The sequence below is a fragment of the Cydia splendana genome, chromosome 18, assembly GCF_910591565.1.
Source record: "Cydia splendana chromosome 18, ilCydSple1.2, whole genome shotgun sequence".
NCBI classification, from domain to species: domain Eukaryota; kingdom Metazoa; phylum Arthropoda; class Insecta; order Lepidoptera; family Tortricidae; genus Cydia; species Cydia splendana.
Genome location: NC_085977.1, coordinates 13,047,505 through 13,065,086, shown reverse-complemented (window position 1 = coordinate 13,065,086; position 17,582 = coordinate 13,047,505). Strand labels below are relative to the sequence as shown.

The following is a 17,582-nucleotide window of genomic DNA, read 5'->3' as shown; positions in this document are numbered from 1 at the left end:
AAATATAATTTTATCAGCACATTATACTTTATACAATAAAATAATGCAAAGTAGCCTCCTAGTGTTGCCATACGTAAGTCCTTGTTTTCATTTTTAATTCATAGACAATGTCACGCATGGAAACATAAAGGCAGTTGTAGACTTTCGTGCAATGTAAACCAATTTGTCAGTCAGTAAGAACCAGGAAAACTATACCGTAAAGAAGAGGATAACCTACACCTAATAAATACACTTGTATCTATTTGTGTTATTCCAACTCTTTTTTAACGCGTGTTGTAAAAGCGCCCGTGTGTATGAGGGCTAATATAGTTTGTCAAAGGTCTGTCTCATTTCAATCATAGACAGAGAAATCATACTCACAGGATAACCTCTTCTTTACGGTGCTAGTACTAGTGGAAGACAAAGATAGTATGATTTCTCTGTCTATGATTGAAATGAGACAGACCTTTGACAAACTATATTAGCCCTCATACACACGGGCGCTTTTACAACACGCGTTAAAAAAGAGTTGGAATAACACAAATAGATACAAGTGTATTTATTCACACGACGGCGGTGGCGCTTTTAATCAAGGTTGTTGGATTTTCGACTTTAGGCCTTGGTCGTTGAATCGAATTTAGAGTGCGGACAGATTCAAGCGCTTTTTTAACACGCGTTGTAAAAGCGCCCGTGTGAATGAGGGCTTACGAGTGGTAACTACTGGAAATAGTTATTTGTTTTGTTATTGTTAAACTGCTCGTGCTAATATTGATAACCGAGAACACAGAATAACTAATAGTACTACCGTACAGAAAATTCACTCCTTGACTAAAGTCAATTTAGGTATAAAGTTATACCTATACTCGCCGCCTGCAAGCAAAATTGAAACTTATAACCGCGCACGAACCGTGAATCTTCTTTGCGCTCCGCAGTTTTATGACCGAGCTGTGAGTGTCGGCACGGGGTTGTCACTTGACAAGTTTTTTTTTTTACTAGCCCATGTGTGTGTCCCACTGCTGGGCAAAGGCCTCCCCTCTCCCTTTCCAGTCCTCCCTGTGCTGAGCAAGATCCCGCCAATCCCGCTGGAATGCATCCAGGTCGTCCCGCCATCTCTTTCTCGGTCTGCCTCTGCCTCGACTACCCTGGGGATGCCAGCTAGTGGCTATTTTGGCCCATCTGTCATCATGCATCCGGCAGACATGTCCAGCCCAGTCCCACTTTAGCCTGGCGGTCTTCACCCCAACATCAACGACTCGGGTTTTGGAGCGAAGCTCTGATGTGTTCCTCACCCTGTCAGATCTTCGGACACCCAGGATACTTCGCTCCATTGCCCTTTGGCAAACCTTGAGCCGGGATTTCTGAGCCTCAGTTAGTGACCAGGTTTGGGCACCATAGGTGAGGATGGGCAAGATGCACATGTCGACGAGCTTGCGCTTCAGTGCAATTGGGAGTTTACCCTTCATGAGTTCCTTCATGGACCAGAAGCTCCTCCAGGCGTTTTCGATCCTTCTATCGATCTCCTTGTCCTGGCGATCTCTGAAGGAGACTATCTGGCCCAGATAGGTATACTCGTCGACATATTGCAAAATGTTACCATCCACCGTCACCCTGTGCTTCTTGCTGTTGGTCATTAACTGGGTTTTGGATCTATTCATCGTTAGAATCCCTCAAGCCTCAAGGCTTGCGTTGCTAAGTTCCTGTAGCATACATTGCAGTTCGGTCGCCGATGTTGAGAAGAGTACGATGTCGTCCGCGAATCGAAGGTTTGTCAACCTCTTATCGCCGACCTCGATACCCTTTGTCTCCCAAGAGACCGCCAGTTTTTTGAAAACTTCCTCCAGGCAGCTGGTGAACAATTTAGGAGAGAGCGGGTCACCCTGCTTCACTCCCTTAAGGATTTTAAATTTGGGACCTGGTGCGTGCAGCTTGATGCTGGCCGTGCTACTTTTGTATATCCGTCCAACGAGTTCAACATACGTGTGGTTTATTTGTTGACTACTCAGTGCCGCTAAGATTTTTATTACTGTTTTATTATTTTTATGATAAATATGTAGGAATTACAAACTTTGATACTGTAAACATAAAATTTTTAGCCGTATTCCTTTGAAAATATGTCGGTCAGTTCCTAATATTAATTATTTCTACTTCCTTGTTCTTCCGTTTATTCAGACATCCGTAAACAGAACAATATCTTTTATACGGATCGGATTAGATCGAGATTTAGGTTTCGAAGCCATTGTGTATTTTCAATTTTGTGCGAGCGCCACGTGACACGATTATCGTGTGAGCCGAGCGGCAGCCCACTGCCAAACGCCTGCTCGGGAAGCGTGCCGGCCAAATGCACCTATTTAAACTGCGTAGTGACACGACTAAGTACCCCCCTGGCGTAGCGATTGGTTCGAAAAGTGGAATCTTGAGCGTGGCGAGGGTTTCAAGGCACGAGGGTTAAACAATTTTTTTCACCATACCAACCTGACGAAATTAACCCTAACTGTAAAATATAAAATTAATCAAACCAAATCAAATTCACATGAATTTGATTAAATATTTATCATTCAAAGTCAATTATGCCAGCCAGCATAAGGAAACAACTCAAAATTTGCATTAATTTACTTTGCCACTCTTGTGGATAAAACCCAATTTTCTCATTAGTTTTTGAACAATCATGATCTCATTCCCATACAGTTTTTAATTATTATAAAATTGTGAGCTAGATGGCGCTGCTGAGGGTAGTAAAAATCGCGCTATCAAGATTTTTTTTGGAATAATGACTGCATGGTCTGCATGTAATTCTTATAATTGCCTGACCATACCATAATATCAGTCAGCTCAAAGTACCATACATATAAAAAGGCGAATTGAGGAGAAAGCTATAAAACACAAATAAAACATAATGAGTATTTATTTTAAAAAAGTATAAAAAATTGCTTACAATATACAAATTGGACGGAACAGGTTAGACTATAAGTACTTTTTAATACGACATCCTAATAACAATACTTTGTTATTATAATTTACACGGATTTCAGCGCATTACATTCTACTTACTTTATTAAATAACATTATACAATAAATAATAGCCACTTGTTTTTTTTTTCAACCATTTGTCCTACCTGTGGCTCCCTCGCAAATGGCATAAATATCTAAAACTTCCAAGACTCAAGGCACTTGAGGCCCGCCATGGTAGAATTTGGCCCGTGTGCTAAAGGACTACTCATTCCATAAGCCAGAGGAGAGAACAGGTAGAGACTGTACAGTAGGGACCAAGCTTATGGCTTTTTGTGAATTTAATATCTAAAACTCCCATGACTCAAGCCACTTGAGTCCCGCCATGGTAGAATTAGGCTCGTGTGCAAGCGGACCGCTCATGCCATAAGCCAAAGGGGAGAACAGATAGAAACTGTACACGGTAGTGGACAACACGAGGCCTATAGCTCCTTGGTACACAGCACGGCCGAGCTCCGGGCTTAGGTAAGCCTTGATGCTTTTTAGGAGATATTCGGTGAGAATACCTGGAAAGAAAAAGTTGGTTATAATTTCTTGTAAGAATTTCGTTTATGATCACATACTCGTATTATCATATTACTACATACAGAACATAATAAAGAAACCGTTCTAAGCGAGACTCCATTCATTTTGATTTTATATGCGACTTAAAAGAAAACTTAGAATGCGAGATGTAGAAAAGAGGAGCGCCATATTTTGTTGTGTTGGAATCTAGAATTAGGCAAGGATATAGGTAATTATTAATTACTTATTCTCATTCTAGATAAATGTATCTGTCAAAAATGTACCTGAACTTAATGATGATATGCTATTCTCATAAAGCCAGATACCTATTGGCAGAACCGTATTGATTTGGTTACCCGTTAGCATGGAACTGAAGACCAACGCAGGGAAGTAGTGATGGAAGTACAGCACTCGCCCCATTGCCCAGAAGGGTACGTAGTGCAACGCCCAGCCAATGAAGCTCCATCCTGCTGCGTTTAGAAGTCTTGCATTTTCACCACCTGTATTCAAATAACAATAATTAAAGTAGGAAGGTATTGGCCTCCCGTTTAAATTATGCGGTTGGCAAAGGAGTTATTATGGCCAACTAGTGATGAAGACTGGACTACATGAAGCTGATTTATATTATTTAAAAAAATACCTTGCAATACGATGCCACGCGCCTCTGCCCGCTTCTCCCTAACGGAGTTGACAACATAGATGACGAAGAACACGGCGAGGAACGCGAGATTGGTCCACCACACCACCGGATTGCCCAGCAGGTAGACTCTGTGTGCGCTACCGGAGAAGAATTGGCCCTGTAACCAAATAGAACATACAGGTCAGGTAAAGGAGACAGTTTAGCTGTTTGACTGCAAAATACGTCAACTGACGCGAGCGGTTACCGCTTAATATCAACCTTCGTACATTCCGACAAATTCACGATGATGCGCCGCACACGATAGTCGACGTTCAAAGGGTTAATATTAGGATCAGTACACTGTAAACCTAACGATGCGAACGCGACTGATTTTGATAAACCCGAAAATACATATCCTTGCTATGCTTGCCTTCGGCTTCATTGCTTTTGATTCTTGCGAAATAGGCGAGGACCTAATATCGATCCTTGAGGAACACCAATCCAGATTCTAGAATTTACTAATCTTGAAATGCTTTAAGGTACTTTCTGAATCTAATCTAATTTAGTTATACATCTGTAAGACATCGAAATTCGTCCTTCCCAAAGTTGCTAATATTAATAGTAAATTCTAATGATCTACGCAATCGAACGCCTCTAACAAGTCATATAAGCATGTGGATTAAATACCGATTGCCTCCATTTCCTCATACTTGTGCCGACCTTAGTCGACAATTGACAGAGGGTACTGCCACTGTCTAAGCTTGCAAAATAGAGACCTCAAATTTGATATGCTTGCTAGTCCTTTTAACTACCTAGCCAATGTTTCTAGGGTAATTTTTTACCCCACATTTTAAACCTGGATAAAGACTGTGTGACCTTACCCGGTAGTTGATAGGCCACTGCCACGGCTGGCTGGTGACTTCGCCTTCTTTAGGCTTGAGCCCTGCGTTGCCCTGGAACATCACGGCGTGGGACTCTAAGAAGCGCTCTATGAAGCCTGATGCGTAGGCCTCGAAGCTTACTTTTGGTACTGTGAACAGAGAGCAACGGTTACAAAAAGGAGTGTACCAGGTTTTAAAGGGTCGGCAACGCGCGTGTAACAGGGGTACAATAGATTTTTACCGATTTCAGAGAATTTGAAATTAGATTTAGAAATGTTGAACTAGAGCGTACCGTACAGACGAAGATAACTGAACCGATAACCAAAGTCTTTAATGTTTTTCAACCAAGGATGATATACGAGGATAGCTGTGTCTAAAGTTCGTATAGCCCTTATGATAGCCGACCTCCGGTAGGAAATGGCACTGGAAGAAGAAGAAACAAGGATGAAAGGGAATAAAGTGACAGCATAGCATGGTATTCCATCTGTCCAATATCTTGGTCCGATGTGTATTTGCATCTCACATTTTGCTTAATGAGAGAGTGAGACGCAATGCACATTGGACAAAGAAATTGCATAGGTGGAATACCACCCTTACACCTACTTGTTAAGTAACCACCTTAAGTCTACTTACGGTCATCAAAAACATTGTCCTCTACGTTCCACAGCGCGTTCTTGTCCCTCAAGTTAGGGTTGCAAGCAACCTCTTGCTGCTCGTAACCCCACTTCGGTAACTGCTTGCCGGTTGTTGTCAGTGCGCATGCCTGCAAACAAACACAAATCATTGAGAAACACATTTTGTGTTATTGAAAAAAAGTTATGATGGAATATATGGAAGATTCTGTGTTTAGCGAACAAACGCTATTTTTTTATATTTACACCCTGATGATGATGATGATACTGATTCCAAAGGTTTAGCTTAAAAATGTAATACAATCCGCAACTCAGATTCCTATCATTCACGTAAAAATCTTGTGGCTCCTCTACACGATGGCCCAGCGCCGGCCACTCCAAGGGACGCATTTATGCGTTAGAGGGAGTCCCTTGGAGTGGCGGGCGCTGGCCCATCGTGTAGAGGAGCCATTAAGTTCGTAAGCGCCACTCTGCTGAATTCCACCAACAACACAGACAGTGTTGGATCCATTTGTTTGTTGCAGTATGTATACTAATGTCATCTATACACTCCCATATTACAGTATTATTGGTTACAGTTTGGCGATATTTTAAATTTTATTTGTAAGCATGTAGGTACCTTTTGTGTAAATACAAATTTATAAAAGGTTGTCATATAAGGTTATGGTGCTCACTTGCAAATAGTGCACGAACATGAGTTTACTCTTGACAGTTTGTATTTCGTCCCCATCTTTGCCTCCAGCAATCACGATCTTCCACACGTCGTTCGCGTCGCCAACTCCGTCCTAGAAGGAACAATATGAATTTCATATAGGGTATTTGACTATTAGTCAAATCAGTTTCTATTTTTGAACTGTCAAAACGATTTTGCTGCTATGGAATTTATATGAAACACTAGCATGTGACGTCACATAGTTTTAAAATAGAAATTGTGTCTAAAAATAACTGCTGTCTACGTTTCTCAGTTAATCTTCTGATGCTTTATTTCATGCATGGTGTAAACTAATTTATTTTAAATAATATAATTAATCAATTTTTTTTTTAATACCCTATCAGGTATGAAATTAATAGAAGATGTTTACAGGCCAAACATAACAAGGGTAGCCAAAGATGCTTAGTTTAGTTTAGTTTGTTTATTAACCATAATGTAACATGATCATTACATGGTAAGTCAGCATTTCACAATATTATACTTAAAGAGTATGAATTTACAAAGTAAATACGCTTAGTAATAATAAAAATCTATTTACAATTTGCGTCAATTAAAATATTTTTTAATAATAAATATTCAGTAATCGAATAGAAGGCATGGTTTTGGAAAAAAGTCTTGACTGTATTTTTGAATAAATTAAAAGGTAAATCCGTGACATTTGTGGGCAGTTTATTAAATAGCTTTATTTTTATGAAAATTCCCTGTTTTTGACACTTTTTTAATCTTAGTGATGGAAGTATTAGTTTGCTATTGTTTCTCGTATTATAATTGTGGCAATCCGAACGCTTAAGTAGAGTGCTTGCTTTCTTGTGAATTTCTAACACAGAGTTGTATATAAACAATGATATGACCGTCATTACTTCAAGCTTCACAAAGTAGGACCTCGCAGATGTGCGCCAATTTACTCCGCATATTATTCTAATCGAGCGTTTTTGTAGAATCAATACCCGGTATATATCTACTGCATTTCCCCAGATAGTAATCGCATAAGTTAGTACACTTTGAACATAAGCATAGTATACAGTTTTTAAAGTTTTTAGGTTAACTAGGGGCTTTAGTTTCAACAATGCGTAATTAGCCGATGCTAATCTATTATACAAACTTTGTCAATATGCGTGCTATGTGTTAGTTGACTGTCAATTTCATAGCCTAAGAAACATGTATTGTGAGTGTACTCAAAGGTGGTTGTTTCATTGGTTTTTCTTGAAAGTGTCTTGTAGCTTACAAATGTACTTTTATTTTTATTTAAAACAATGCCGTTACATTCAAACCATTTGTGTAATAAGTCTGTGATGCATCTTAGGTGTCTTTCCATTGATGGTTGATCTTTGTGTCTGACTCCAATATGTGTGTCATCTGCAAAAAGGCTGATCTGTGCCCATTCTGGTATATTTGAAGGCAAGTCATTGACATAAATCAAGAATAATACTGGGCCCAGAATTGATCCCTGCGGTACGCCTATTTTACACATTTCAGGGGATGACACATTTTTTCTAACTTCAACCACTTGCATTCGATTCTGCATGTAACTGACCATCATTTTTAAAGCTATGCCGTCAAAACCATAGTGGTGTAGTTTGTGAATGAGAATATCATGCCGTATACAGTCGAAAGCTTTAGATAGGTCGCAAAACATGCTTGCGCATTTCTGCGACCCATCCATAGACTCTAATGCAAAATCGACGACTCTTCTTATAACCATGGCTGTGGATTTCCCTGTTCTGAAGCCGTATTGGTGGTGTGAGAAGAGATCGTGGTGTTCAAAAAAATTCATTATTCTGGTTTTTAGCACCGCTTCTAAGACCTTTGAGAAGACAGGTAGTACACACACTGGTCTGTAGTTGCTTGGGTCATTTGATTTACCTTTCTTAAAGATAGGTACGACTCTGCCGGTTTTCAGTATTTCTGGGAATGTCCCTTCCTCCATGCAACTATTTAAGACAGTCAGCAGTAATTCCATGATGTTATCATTATATCTTATGATCTTCAATATTCTGGTATCCATGGCTTGTATGTCTTTCGACGTTTTGTTTCGATGCTTTGCATGAGGCGCTATTTTTAGTTACAGGTGTGATAATTAAAGTCTGTCAAGCCATTTCCGTCAGTAGAAAAAAGCGGCAAATTTAAAAAATTTAAGCATTTCGCGCCTTTTTCTACTGACAAACTTGTTTGAAAACAAAATGCCGGATTCACAGAACCACTAGTACTAGTATCTAGGATAGTATAAGATGTTCCTCTAGCTTACTTCGCCGTATCCAGTAACTTGCATGCATTTCTGCGTGAGCGGCGCGCGCTCCCTGTGCGAGTGCAGGTTGCGCATAGTCTGCGTATGCGTGAGCCGCACTAGATCTCCGCTGCGCACGAGCACAGTGCCTGAAGGTGAGGATGCGTATGGCCGGACGATCCAGCGGTTGTTCTCGTCTTTGTGCGTGTATGTTGTTATCTGTGGAAGACGATTAAGTTTTACTTTTTTTATTTCAGGCCCGATTGGACTACAGCATTGGTCTATAGAAGTGGTGGGCAAACTTTCTTCATGGGGGGCCAGAAAGTTTAGGAAATTTAAGTGGAGGGCCAGAATTGTAGCCAAAATTAATTTTGATTTGTGATAATCGAGGGCCAATGCCATATACCCCATATTCTAATTATTTCATACGACCGGCGGCGGGCCGGATAAAATCCATTCGCGGGCCGCAGATGGCCCGCGGGCCGTACTTTGCCCACCACTGGTCTATAGGGTTTCATAGCAGAAGAATTAGTGTACGTTATATTAATTGCCTATGAACGTAATAAATTACTGATCGTGATCTCTGACTAATTTTAAATGGGGTAGCGTCAAAATTAAAGTTCTATCTTGATTGGTTGGCCGAATGTGTCTAAAAACTGTGGATTGCGATTACAAAGAGCACTTGAGCGATAGGGTTCTAGTGAAAGAAGTTGACTGATTGTTGTCTATACATAGACTATATTCTACGGTTTATCTTTTCCGCTCTTTTCCTAAGCGTACGAGTAAATTGGCAGTTTTTTAACTTACAAATCCTCACTAGTCACTGGTACCGTTTCCTTGCAAAGCTGTCTCCGTTGAGCTTCGTTTGTGCTAATACTTGAGGGTCACTAGCGATCCCCGTGAAGCACACTTGGGTCGAATAGCGACTTTAACCATCAATAAATAAAGCTCATATTTACCTGTTGCTGCCTCGCGCCAACTCCGGGTACAGATGATTATCCGAGTGTAAGTACCCCCCTCCAGTGCGATTGTTCTTCAATGTAATTACTGCTCCATAGGCCAGAACGCGAGGGGCACTGGCGTTGTGAAGACTGTTCCTTATGAAACTTGGGAATAGCGACTTTAACAGTTAAAGAACAAAGCTCATATTTACCTGTTGCTGCCTAGCGCCAACCCCGGCCGGGTACAGATGATGATGCGAGTGTAAGTACCCCCCTCCAGTGCGATGGTTCTTCAATGTTACTACTGCGCCATAGGCCAGAACGCGAGGGGCACTGGCGTTGTGAAGACTGTTTCCTATAAGGCGCGCTTGGAAACCGGATGAGTAGAAGCCGTCGCCGTTTCCACTGTTGAAATGTAAGTAGGTAATGTGTTATTGAAATAAAAAAACAATTCCATTTTTAAACAATCAAGTAATATTTAACCAAGGCTAGTAATTGCTAGGATGGATAATTTTGAAGCATCTGTGTTCATAATCACGTTACTACACGTGATTATGAACCTAACTAACCTAACCTAACCTTTTTGACAATACGGTGAGATGTATCCAGAAGAAGAACACGTAGAGAGCAGTAGGCCACAAGATCAAAGTGATGGTTCTACCAATCAGATGTTTCACGGTGAGGCTCTGAAAGCAAACAATCATATATGTGCACAAAACTTACAAAAATTTACAAAACTAATCATAGATGGGGAGATACTTTTAACTGTAATTCACTAGACTTTGTATCACCACTCACGACTAACTTAATAAGGGTGATATTGGGAGCAGTGACATGGTGGCATAGAGCACATATTAAAGAAAACCAAAGAGAACTAACCAAAGTCCAGAGATTAGCGTGCCTCATGATGACGGGGGCTATGAGAACGACCCCGACACACGCAATGGAGGTAATGCTAGGCTTGAAGCCACTCTGGATTGAGGTGGAGAAAAGAGCCACAGAACAGTGGTATAGAATGAAAGCATGCAAGGAATGGAGAGGAAGCTGCGTGGACAAGAGACACGCGCTGATACAAAGAGAGGCACAATCAAAACTTGAAATGTTGATGGCTAATAATGACCTTATAAAGAGGCAGGAGATTTTTGACAAGAAATATAGAATACACATAGGAGAAAGAGACAACTGGAAGGTGGAAGTCGGACACCCGACGACCATCTGCTTTACGGATGGCTCAAGAAGAAGCTCGACGAAATTAGCAGGGGCGGGCATAGTGATCCCCAAACTGGGAGAGAAAGTATCAGTACCACTGGGCAGATATGCTAGCGTGTTCCAAGCCGAGGTATGTGCTATAACACGCTGCGCAAGCATAATCAAAAAGAGCGCAAAACAAGAGGGAGCTGTTGTAATATATACAGACAGCCAGGCAGCACTAAAGGCACTAAAGAAAATATCAGTTACCTCCTCGCTCGTGAGAGAATGCCGAGAGGAGCTCAACTTGATAGGCAAGCAAAGAAGTGTCACGGTGGCATGGGTACCAGGACACCAGGGAGTAACGGGAAACGAGAAAGCAGACGAGCTGGCGAGGATAGGGGCGGAGACGGAATACATAGGTCCGGAACCGGCTCTGCCTATGTCAGCTGATGTCACGAAGGGAGTCATAGGGAAGGTAAAAGAGATGAAAGCACAGAGAGAATGGGAAGAAGAGACTGGATGCAGACAGTCGAAGATGATGATCAAAGGTATAGACCACAGGAGAACCAGGTATCTTTTGAAACTAGGTAAGAGCAGTCTGAGACTACTGACAGGTATCATTACAGGTCACAATACTCTCAACAGACACCTTAAGATAATGGAAATCAGTAGAGACGCCTCCTGTCCACATTGTGGAAAGGAGGAGACCAGCTTACACTTACTAGCAGAATGTACTATGTACGCGGCACCGCGATATAATACATTCGGTAGAGACACACTAGAAGAAAACGAACTAAAGGACGTCGAACTCAAAGATGTCCTTCTGTTCTGCAGGAAAACAAGAAGATTTGAGGAGAATAGTGTGGGAATGCCGCCGGGACAGTAACCTGCAGCTCCAACTCCAGGGAACTGGGCTGAATGAACGCGACAAGCGATCGACAGCCCGCCTGCTTCCGGCCGGGCGTCCCTACACTACATCTACTACATCTACTAACTTAATAAGTTTTTTTTATTGCTAGGAAGCAAATAATTAGCTTTGTGTTATTCTTTCGCTGATCGGTAAAGACGTCAAGGGACGCGCGCTGTTACAGCCCAATATCAACCTTCGTGCATTCCATCAAGGTTCAAGATGCGATGATGAAAACTCAGAAATTTTGCAAATACATGGCGCGTTTAGCTTGTCTGACTGCTAAATAAAGTAAGTTCCACCAAGTTTTTAGTGAAATATATTATTAAATTTTGAACATAAAAGTGTATGACTTTAATCAAGTTACCACAGGTTTAGTAAGGTCTCCAAGGACGTCCCACAAGTCAGCCACAGTCCGCAGCCCCACAAACAGTACGACGAACAGCCCCACGAACTTGACCGACATGGTGCAGGCCAGCGAAGCACCGAGGAACAGCTGCCAGGTTATCAGTGTTGGTGAGAAGGGCGCGTGACCTTCTGTGGTGAGTGTGCGGACCTGATTAGTGCAAAACGCTTATTACCAATGAGACAGAAACTACACATAAGCTAATACGCACGTAAATCCGGATTATAGGTAAAATTCGGCGCACGCGTCCGCGCCAGTTAGCGTTGCTCGTACCTAATATACTATTATCTCGACACAATGCGAATTTTAATTCGTTTGCGGTGAGAGTTCCGACTGACCATCTAGCGACCTTCACCAAGGAGGAGTTTTGGCCGAAGGGTGTCAAGTTTCGGCGGTTCCGCGGCCGGCTCCCTGACACTGCGGGGTTGCGTAATGCATCGCAGCCTTAATGTGATTTGTAGTATTTAGTTTATTAAAATATATTTTTATAATATGTATGCTAGTTTTAAGATATTTATATATGGGCCACTAGTTGCCTGAAATAAAAAATTTCATTCATTCATTATTCGTTAACTCGCTCCGTGTAACTGCGCCAGCCAGGGGCGTATTTTGAAATTTGGCGCCCCGGGCCAATACGTTTTGCCGCCCCAGAAGTCAAGGAAGAAAAACAAAATGCAATCCGGCATGCCGCCCCTGGGGGTTGGCATATGCCGCCCCTGGAGGTTGGCGCCCCGGGCCATGGCCCGGATGGCCCTAGGGTAAATACGCCCCTGGCGCCAGCTAGCGGACGCCCTTAGGGTCCAGATAGAACGAGTTGCCTTGCGAGGAAAATGCCGTGGGAAGCTGCTCTGTCTGTGTAGACGTGACTATCGTGTCATAGGAAACGGACTCGTGGTCGAAATGTTTTAATTTCCTTGCGAGGCAGCTATGTTTAAAAAAAAGTGCTTCTACAAATTAACCCCTTGAATCACAAATATCTAAAATTGCGAGTAGAAACGAACTGGAGGATTTAAATTTTTATTTGTATTTTTTTTGTCGTTGCTGACGCGATATACCAATCATGCAAGATATTTTATTTCTGTAAATATTTTATTTACCTTCATAGCACCATAAATAGAGCAACTCATAAAAAACAGCAAAATTGGGTCCAACAAAATATACCTGTTTAGAGTTAGAAAACCAACATCTGAAACAAAACATATTACAATATATAAAATACTATATTAAATAAGAGATATCCAATTATTATATTTTTGAGTTTGAAGGTTTAGAAGTAGGAGGAAGGTGTGGAAGTAGCTCCTGCATACGATTTCTATAGTTAACACATTCACTGCCCCCGACGCACATGTGCGTCCACCGCCATACAAGTTTGTTCCTAGGCCACGCCCCCTGGCAGTGAATGCGTTAAGAAGCCACTAATTTAAATAAAATACGTTCTAAATTTCAACCCTTTTCATCCTCTCAGGAAGTGAATTCTGGTAAGTATAAAAAGCATGAACTATGTGTGTGATAAATTACATGAAAAATGTGCAGTTTTTTTGGAATCGAGCAATAAGCATCATTTACATTAATAAAATATAGGATGATTCATACCACATAATAAGAGCATTGTTCCTATAAAAGTGGAGTCCAATGACTTTGTCATCTCCCATAATGATAAAAACGTCAAAGGAATGACAAGGGCTCCCAAGGTTGTACAGAACTGAAAAAAGAAACACTATATATAGGTGTATCTATAATGCTATATTAATTCACTTAAAATCAGAGGAATCTGTCCGACAGCCATTGCAAGCAACCCTCAGTTAAACAGCTAGAGTCTGTGTGAAAAGAGAAGAGTCGTGAAATGTATGGGATCCAATACATTCTATGAATCTTCTCTTTCCGCACAGACTAGCAAATGGTATAATTATTATGGCATCTCACTAAATAACTCTAGAATGTTGCTGTGCCCTACCAGGGTCCATGTGAAACTTACTTTTACTATGTAACACCAAATGTAACAACCATGGATGCAATAAATAAACTGATAACTCACAATTCTCATGCCTTCATATTTGGCGCCATCATACTTGTCTCCGGGCTTGTCAAAAGGAAAGGTGCCATCATATCCTGTCAGCTTGCCTGACAAAGCAATGAGCATCTGCAATATTAACAACATTAAGAATTAACTTCTTGATTATTTTTCTTTGATATCATCACCCACACTGTTAACACATTCGACACCGCGTACCCGACTCTCGGGCACTCGTAAACTTTACTCAGATGCCGGCATACCCGCTAGTCGGGCAAGAGCTATAAACCTACACGCGACGCCGAAGTGCCCGACAGGCGGGCAAGCATTGCATCTTCACTACCTCAGGGCTGCCACTGCCACTAACAGAAAAAATTGTAAGTCTTCTGATTATTATGTGGTCGAAAAGTTGGTACAGTTGATTATTATATTTTATTACTTCACTTTGTATTTTTATTTACTTTACCTAATGTGATTACAAAATAAAAATTCTTATTAGTTGGTTACGTGAAATTGCATACACGGGTATGTATCAATAGGAGTTAGAATTAGGATAAGAACAAAACGGGGAGCCTAAACAGATGAGACAGCAGATTTAATTTTATCCACGTACTTATACGAAAGTTACTTGGCACAGCCCTGAGCGTCCGCCGCTTGCCCGACTAGCGGGTTCGCGGCGTGCGGCATTGAGTTGCACGTCGTTGCCCGACTAGCGAGTACTGTCGGTTTCTGGGGTATTGTTTGAAATTTTGCCTGGTTGCGAAAGTGTTAACTGTACATTGGTGGACCTTATGTCTTTTGTAATAAGGTCCACCTATGTACAGTTAGGAGTGTTGCTGTTAATAATTTAAAGTTAAGTTAACCTGCTTGCTGTGGCAGTTAGTTTAACTCATAGCCAAGCATTTGTCTTAAGTCTTTGGAAAGAGTGCCGCAGTGAGCATGGTAACTAGACAAAGGAATATCATTTAATTTCTTTAACCAGCACTTGTAGCAGAGCATTGTTATAGAGTTGTGTATTAGGTAGCAAACACACAAACACACACACACACACACACACACACACACACACACACACACACACACACACACACACACACACACACACACACACACACACACACACACACACACACACACACACACACACACACACACACACACACACACACACACACACACACACACACACACACACACACACGCACTTAGAATAAATTATTCTGTTGGTAAGCTTTTATTCTAGAAAGTTTCCATAATAGTTCTTTTAACTCTTTTACCTTGCCAAGAGGAGGATGTACATCAAAGAAGAAAGTCCTGTTTATGTACCAACTACCCATTTTACCAAAATGAGTTTCGTCCCAACTGAAATAAATAAATAGAATGTTAAACATTGAGAAGTCAAGTCTCTGGATATTATTGAATATTTATATTATTTGGATATCATTTATAATTGATTTGATTTAGATTCATAAAACTTTTTATGATTGACGCTCAAAATACTGAATAGAACCATTACTGGTATTCTAACAAAAAAGTAGCAGTATTGCCATTTTATTACAAAGATCTCAAAATTCTATCGCAATTAAAACTTCTTTAAGTTCTATAATTTTTCCAACCTTTTAAAGATCTTTTTTGGAAAGTATTAGCAACTATTAATTATTATTAAGTATTAGCATGGGCGGCGGTAATCGCTTACCATCAGTTGATTTGTCAGCTCGTTTGCCTCCTATATCATTTAAAAACTGCATAGGTATCTATATTATTCTGTACATACCATACATGGTCTGGTTCCAAAACTTTGTAGAACCTTGTCACAAATGTGGCACCGCAAAGCACTCCAAATGTTATCCACCATCTATAACCAGATAACCACTTTAACCAGCGTTTGACTTTTAATATTTTTAGACACTTTCAAATATTTAATATCAATTTATGATTAGGTAAACTTAAGGCAATTTCCTGTCCAAAAGAATTTCGAAATTGAAGTATGGACTTTTAACATATTTGAATTTGTATTGTAAGTTTTTTAATACTGGGCAAGGCTAAATGAAGAGATATTTTAAAAATAAAACTTGGCGAAAGTTTGTAAATAGTGTGTAATGTTAATGTAGTTACTTACAATTTTGTAGATGAGTTGTTAGGGCCAGTTTTTACTTTATCAGACATTCTTGAGACTGTCGTTCCTATATAGTAATTTCAAAACATTTATTTTATTACAAATTCAAATGATTATAACATGAATAAATAAAATCCATAACGGTACTCCTATTGCGAACGTCACTGCATTCGTGTTTGACAGTGACAGAACGTTGACACTTGACAGTCGAGCGTTCCAAAATGTGTAAGGCCAAGCGCGCACCACGATTTTAACTTTTGCGACACGATTTTAGAATCGCGCTGTAATATATCGCAGAAAATTCACTGCGTGCACTGCGATGAAAAAGTCGACGATTTGTTCATTCTCAACATGGATTTCGTACCAGTCGTTTGTCATGAAACGTGTCTTTAATATGCGTTCGCCGTATAACTTTGAGTATTTATACCACAAAGGTGATCTCCTTCTATTTCCATAATTAAATGGTCAACATCTAGCGTCTCATCTTGAGACTCCATCGTAGAAGCAGTTTCCGACATGATGAGGCTTGGAGAGCGAAGTGCCGACTGAGGTCCGGGGTGCGATTTTATTATCGCAGTGCGCGCAGGGCCATACAACTCCGTATGCTGCAATTCACTTAGCGACAATCGCGTCGCGAGCAGTCGCGGAAAAATGTGACAAATCACAATTTTAAAATCGCTGCGATTTTTTTGTCGCATATGCGCGCACTGCCATATAAACACATACGTTACATTTCTGCGACTAAATTATCGCGCGACAAAAAGTCGTGGTGCGCGCTTGGCCTAAGCCTAAGCGACACGATTTTAGAATCGCGCTGTAATATATCGCAGAAAATTCACTGCGCGCACTGCGATGAAAAAGTCGCGGTTTGTTCATTCTCAACATGGATTTCGTACCAGTCGTTTGTCATGAAACGTTGTCTTTAATATGTGATCGCTGTATGACTTTGAGTATTTATACCACAAAGGTGATCTCCTTCTATTTCCATAATTAAATGGTCAACATCTAGCGTCTTCAGCAGCAGGTTCCGACATGTTGACGCTTGGAGAGCGATATGCCGACTGAGGTCCGGGTGCGATTTTATTATCGCAGTGCGCGCGGGGCCATACAACTCCGTATGCCGCAATTCACTTTGCGACAATCGCGTCGCGAGCAGTCGCGAAAAAATGTGACAAATCACAATTTTAAACTCGCTGCGATTTTTTTGTCGCATATGCGCGCACTGCCATATAAACACATACGTTACATTTCTGCGACTAAATTATCGCGCGACAAAAAGTCGTGGTGCGCGCTTGGCCTAATGGTCGTCGCTTGTGTACTTGCACTAGTGGTAAATGATCAAAGACTAAACAAATATGCTGCATCTTGTAATATTATGGTTTATTTTTTGAAGCATTTTAACGCCAAAAGCAGCGGAAAATATCAAAGTTTTTAAAATAAATTTAAGGTTTTG

The 17,582-nt window shown here is 40.8% G+C and overlaps 1 protein-coding gene across 1 annotated transcript; it reads right to left on the bottom strand.

The window, feature by feature from the left end:
• Positions 1-2,936: 2,936 nt before the first annotated feature.
• On the bottom strand, positions 2,937-16,279 carry LOC134799095 (protein O-mannosyl-transferase 2). The gene is made up of 16 exons (XM_063771486.1): positions 16,133-16,279; positions 15,788-15,868; positions 15,291-15,375; positions 14,038-14,142; positions 13,596-13,704; positions 13,100-13,188; positions 11,964-12,152; positions 10,078-10,184; positions 9,711-9,903; positions 8,579-8,776; positions 6,296-6,406; positions 5,623-5,752; positions 4,990-5,138; positions 4,130-4,286; positions 3,846-3,989; positions 2,937-3,491 (listed from the first exon to the last, which is right to left on the bottom strand). Exons 1-16 carry the CDS (start codon positions 16,177-16,179, stop codon positions 3,274-3,276), a joined length of 2,112 nt encoding a protein of 703 aa, XP_063627556.1. The 5' UTR covers positions 16,180-16,279; the 3' UTR covers positions 2,937-3,273.
• Positions 16,280-17,582: the final 1,303 nt, after the last annotated feature.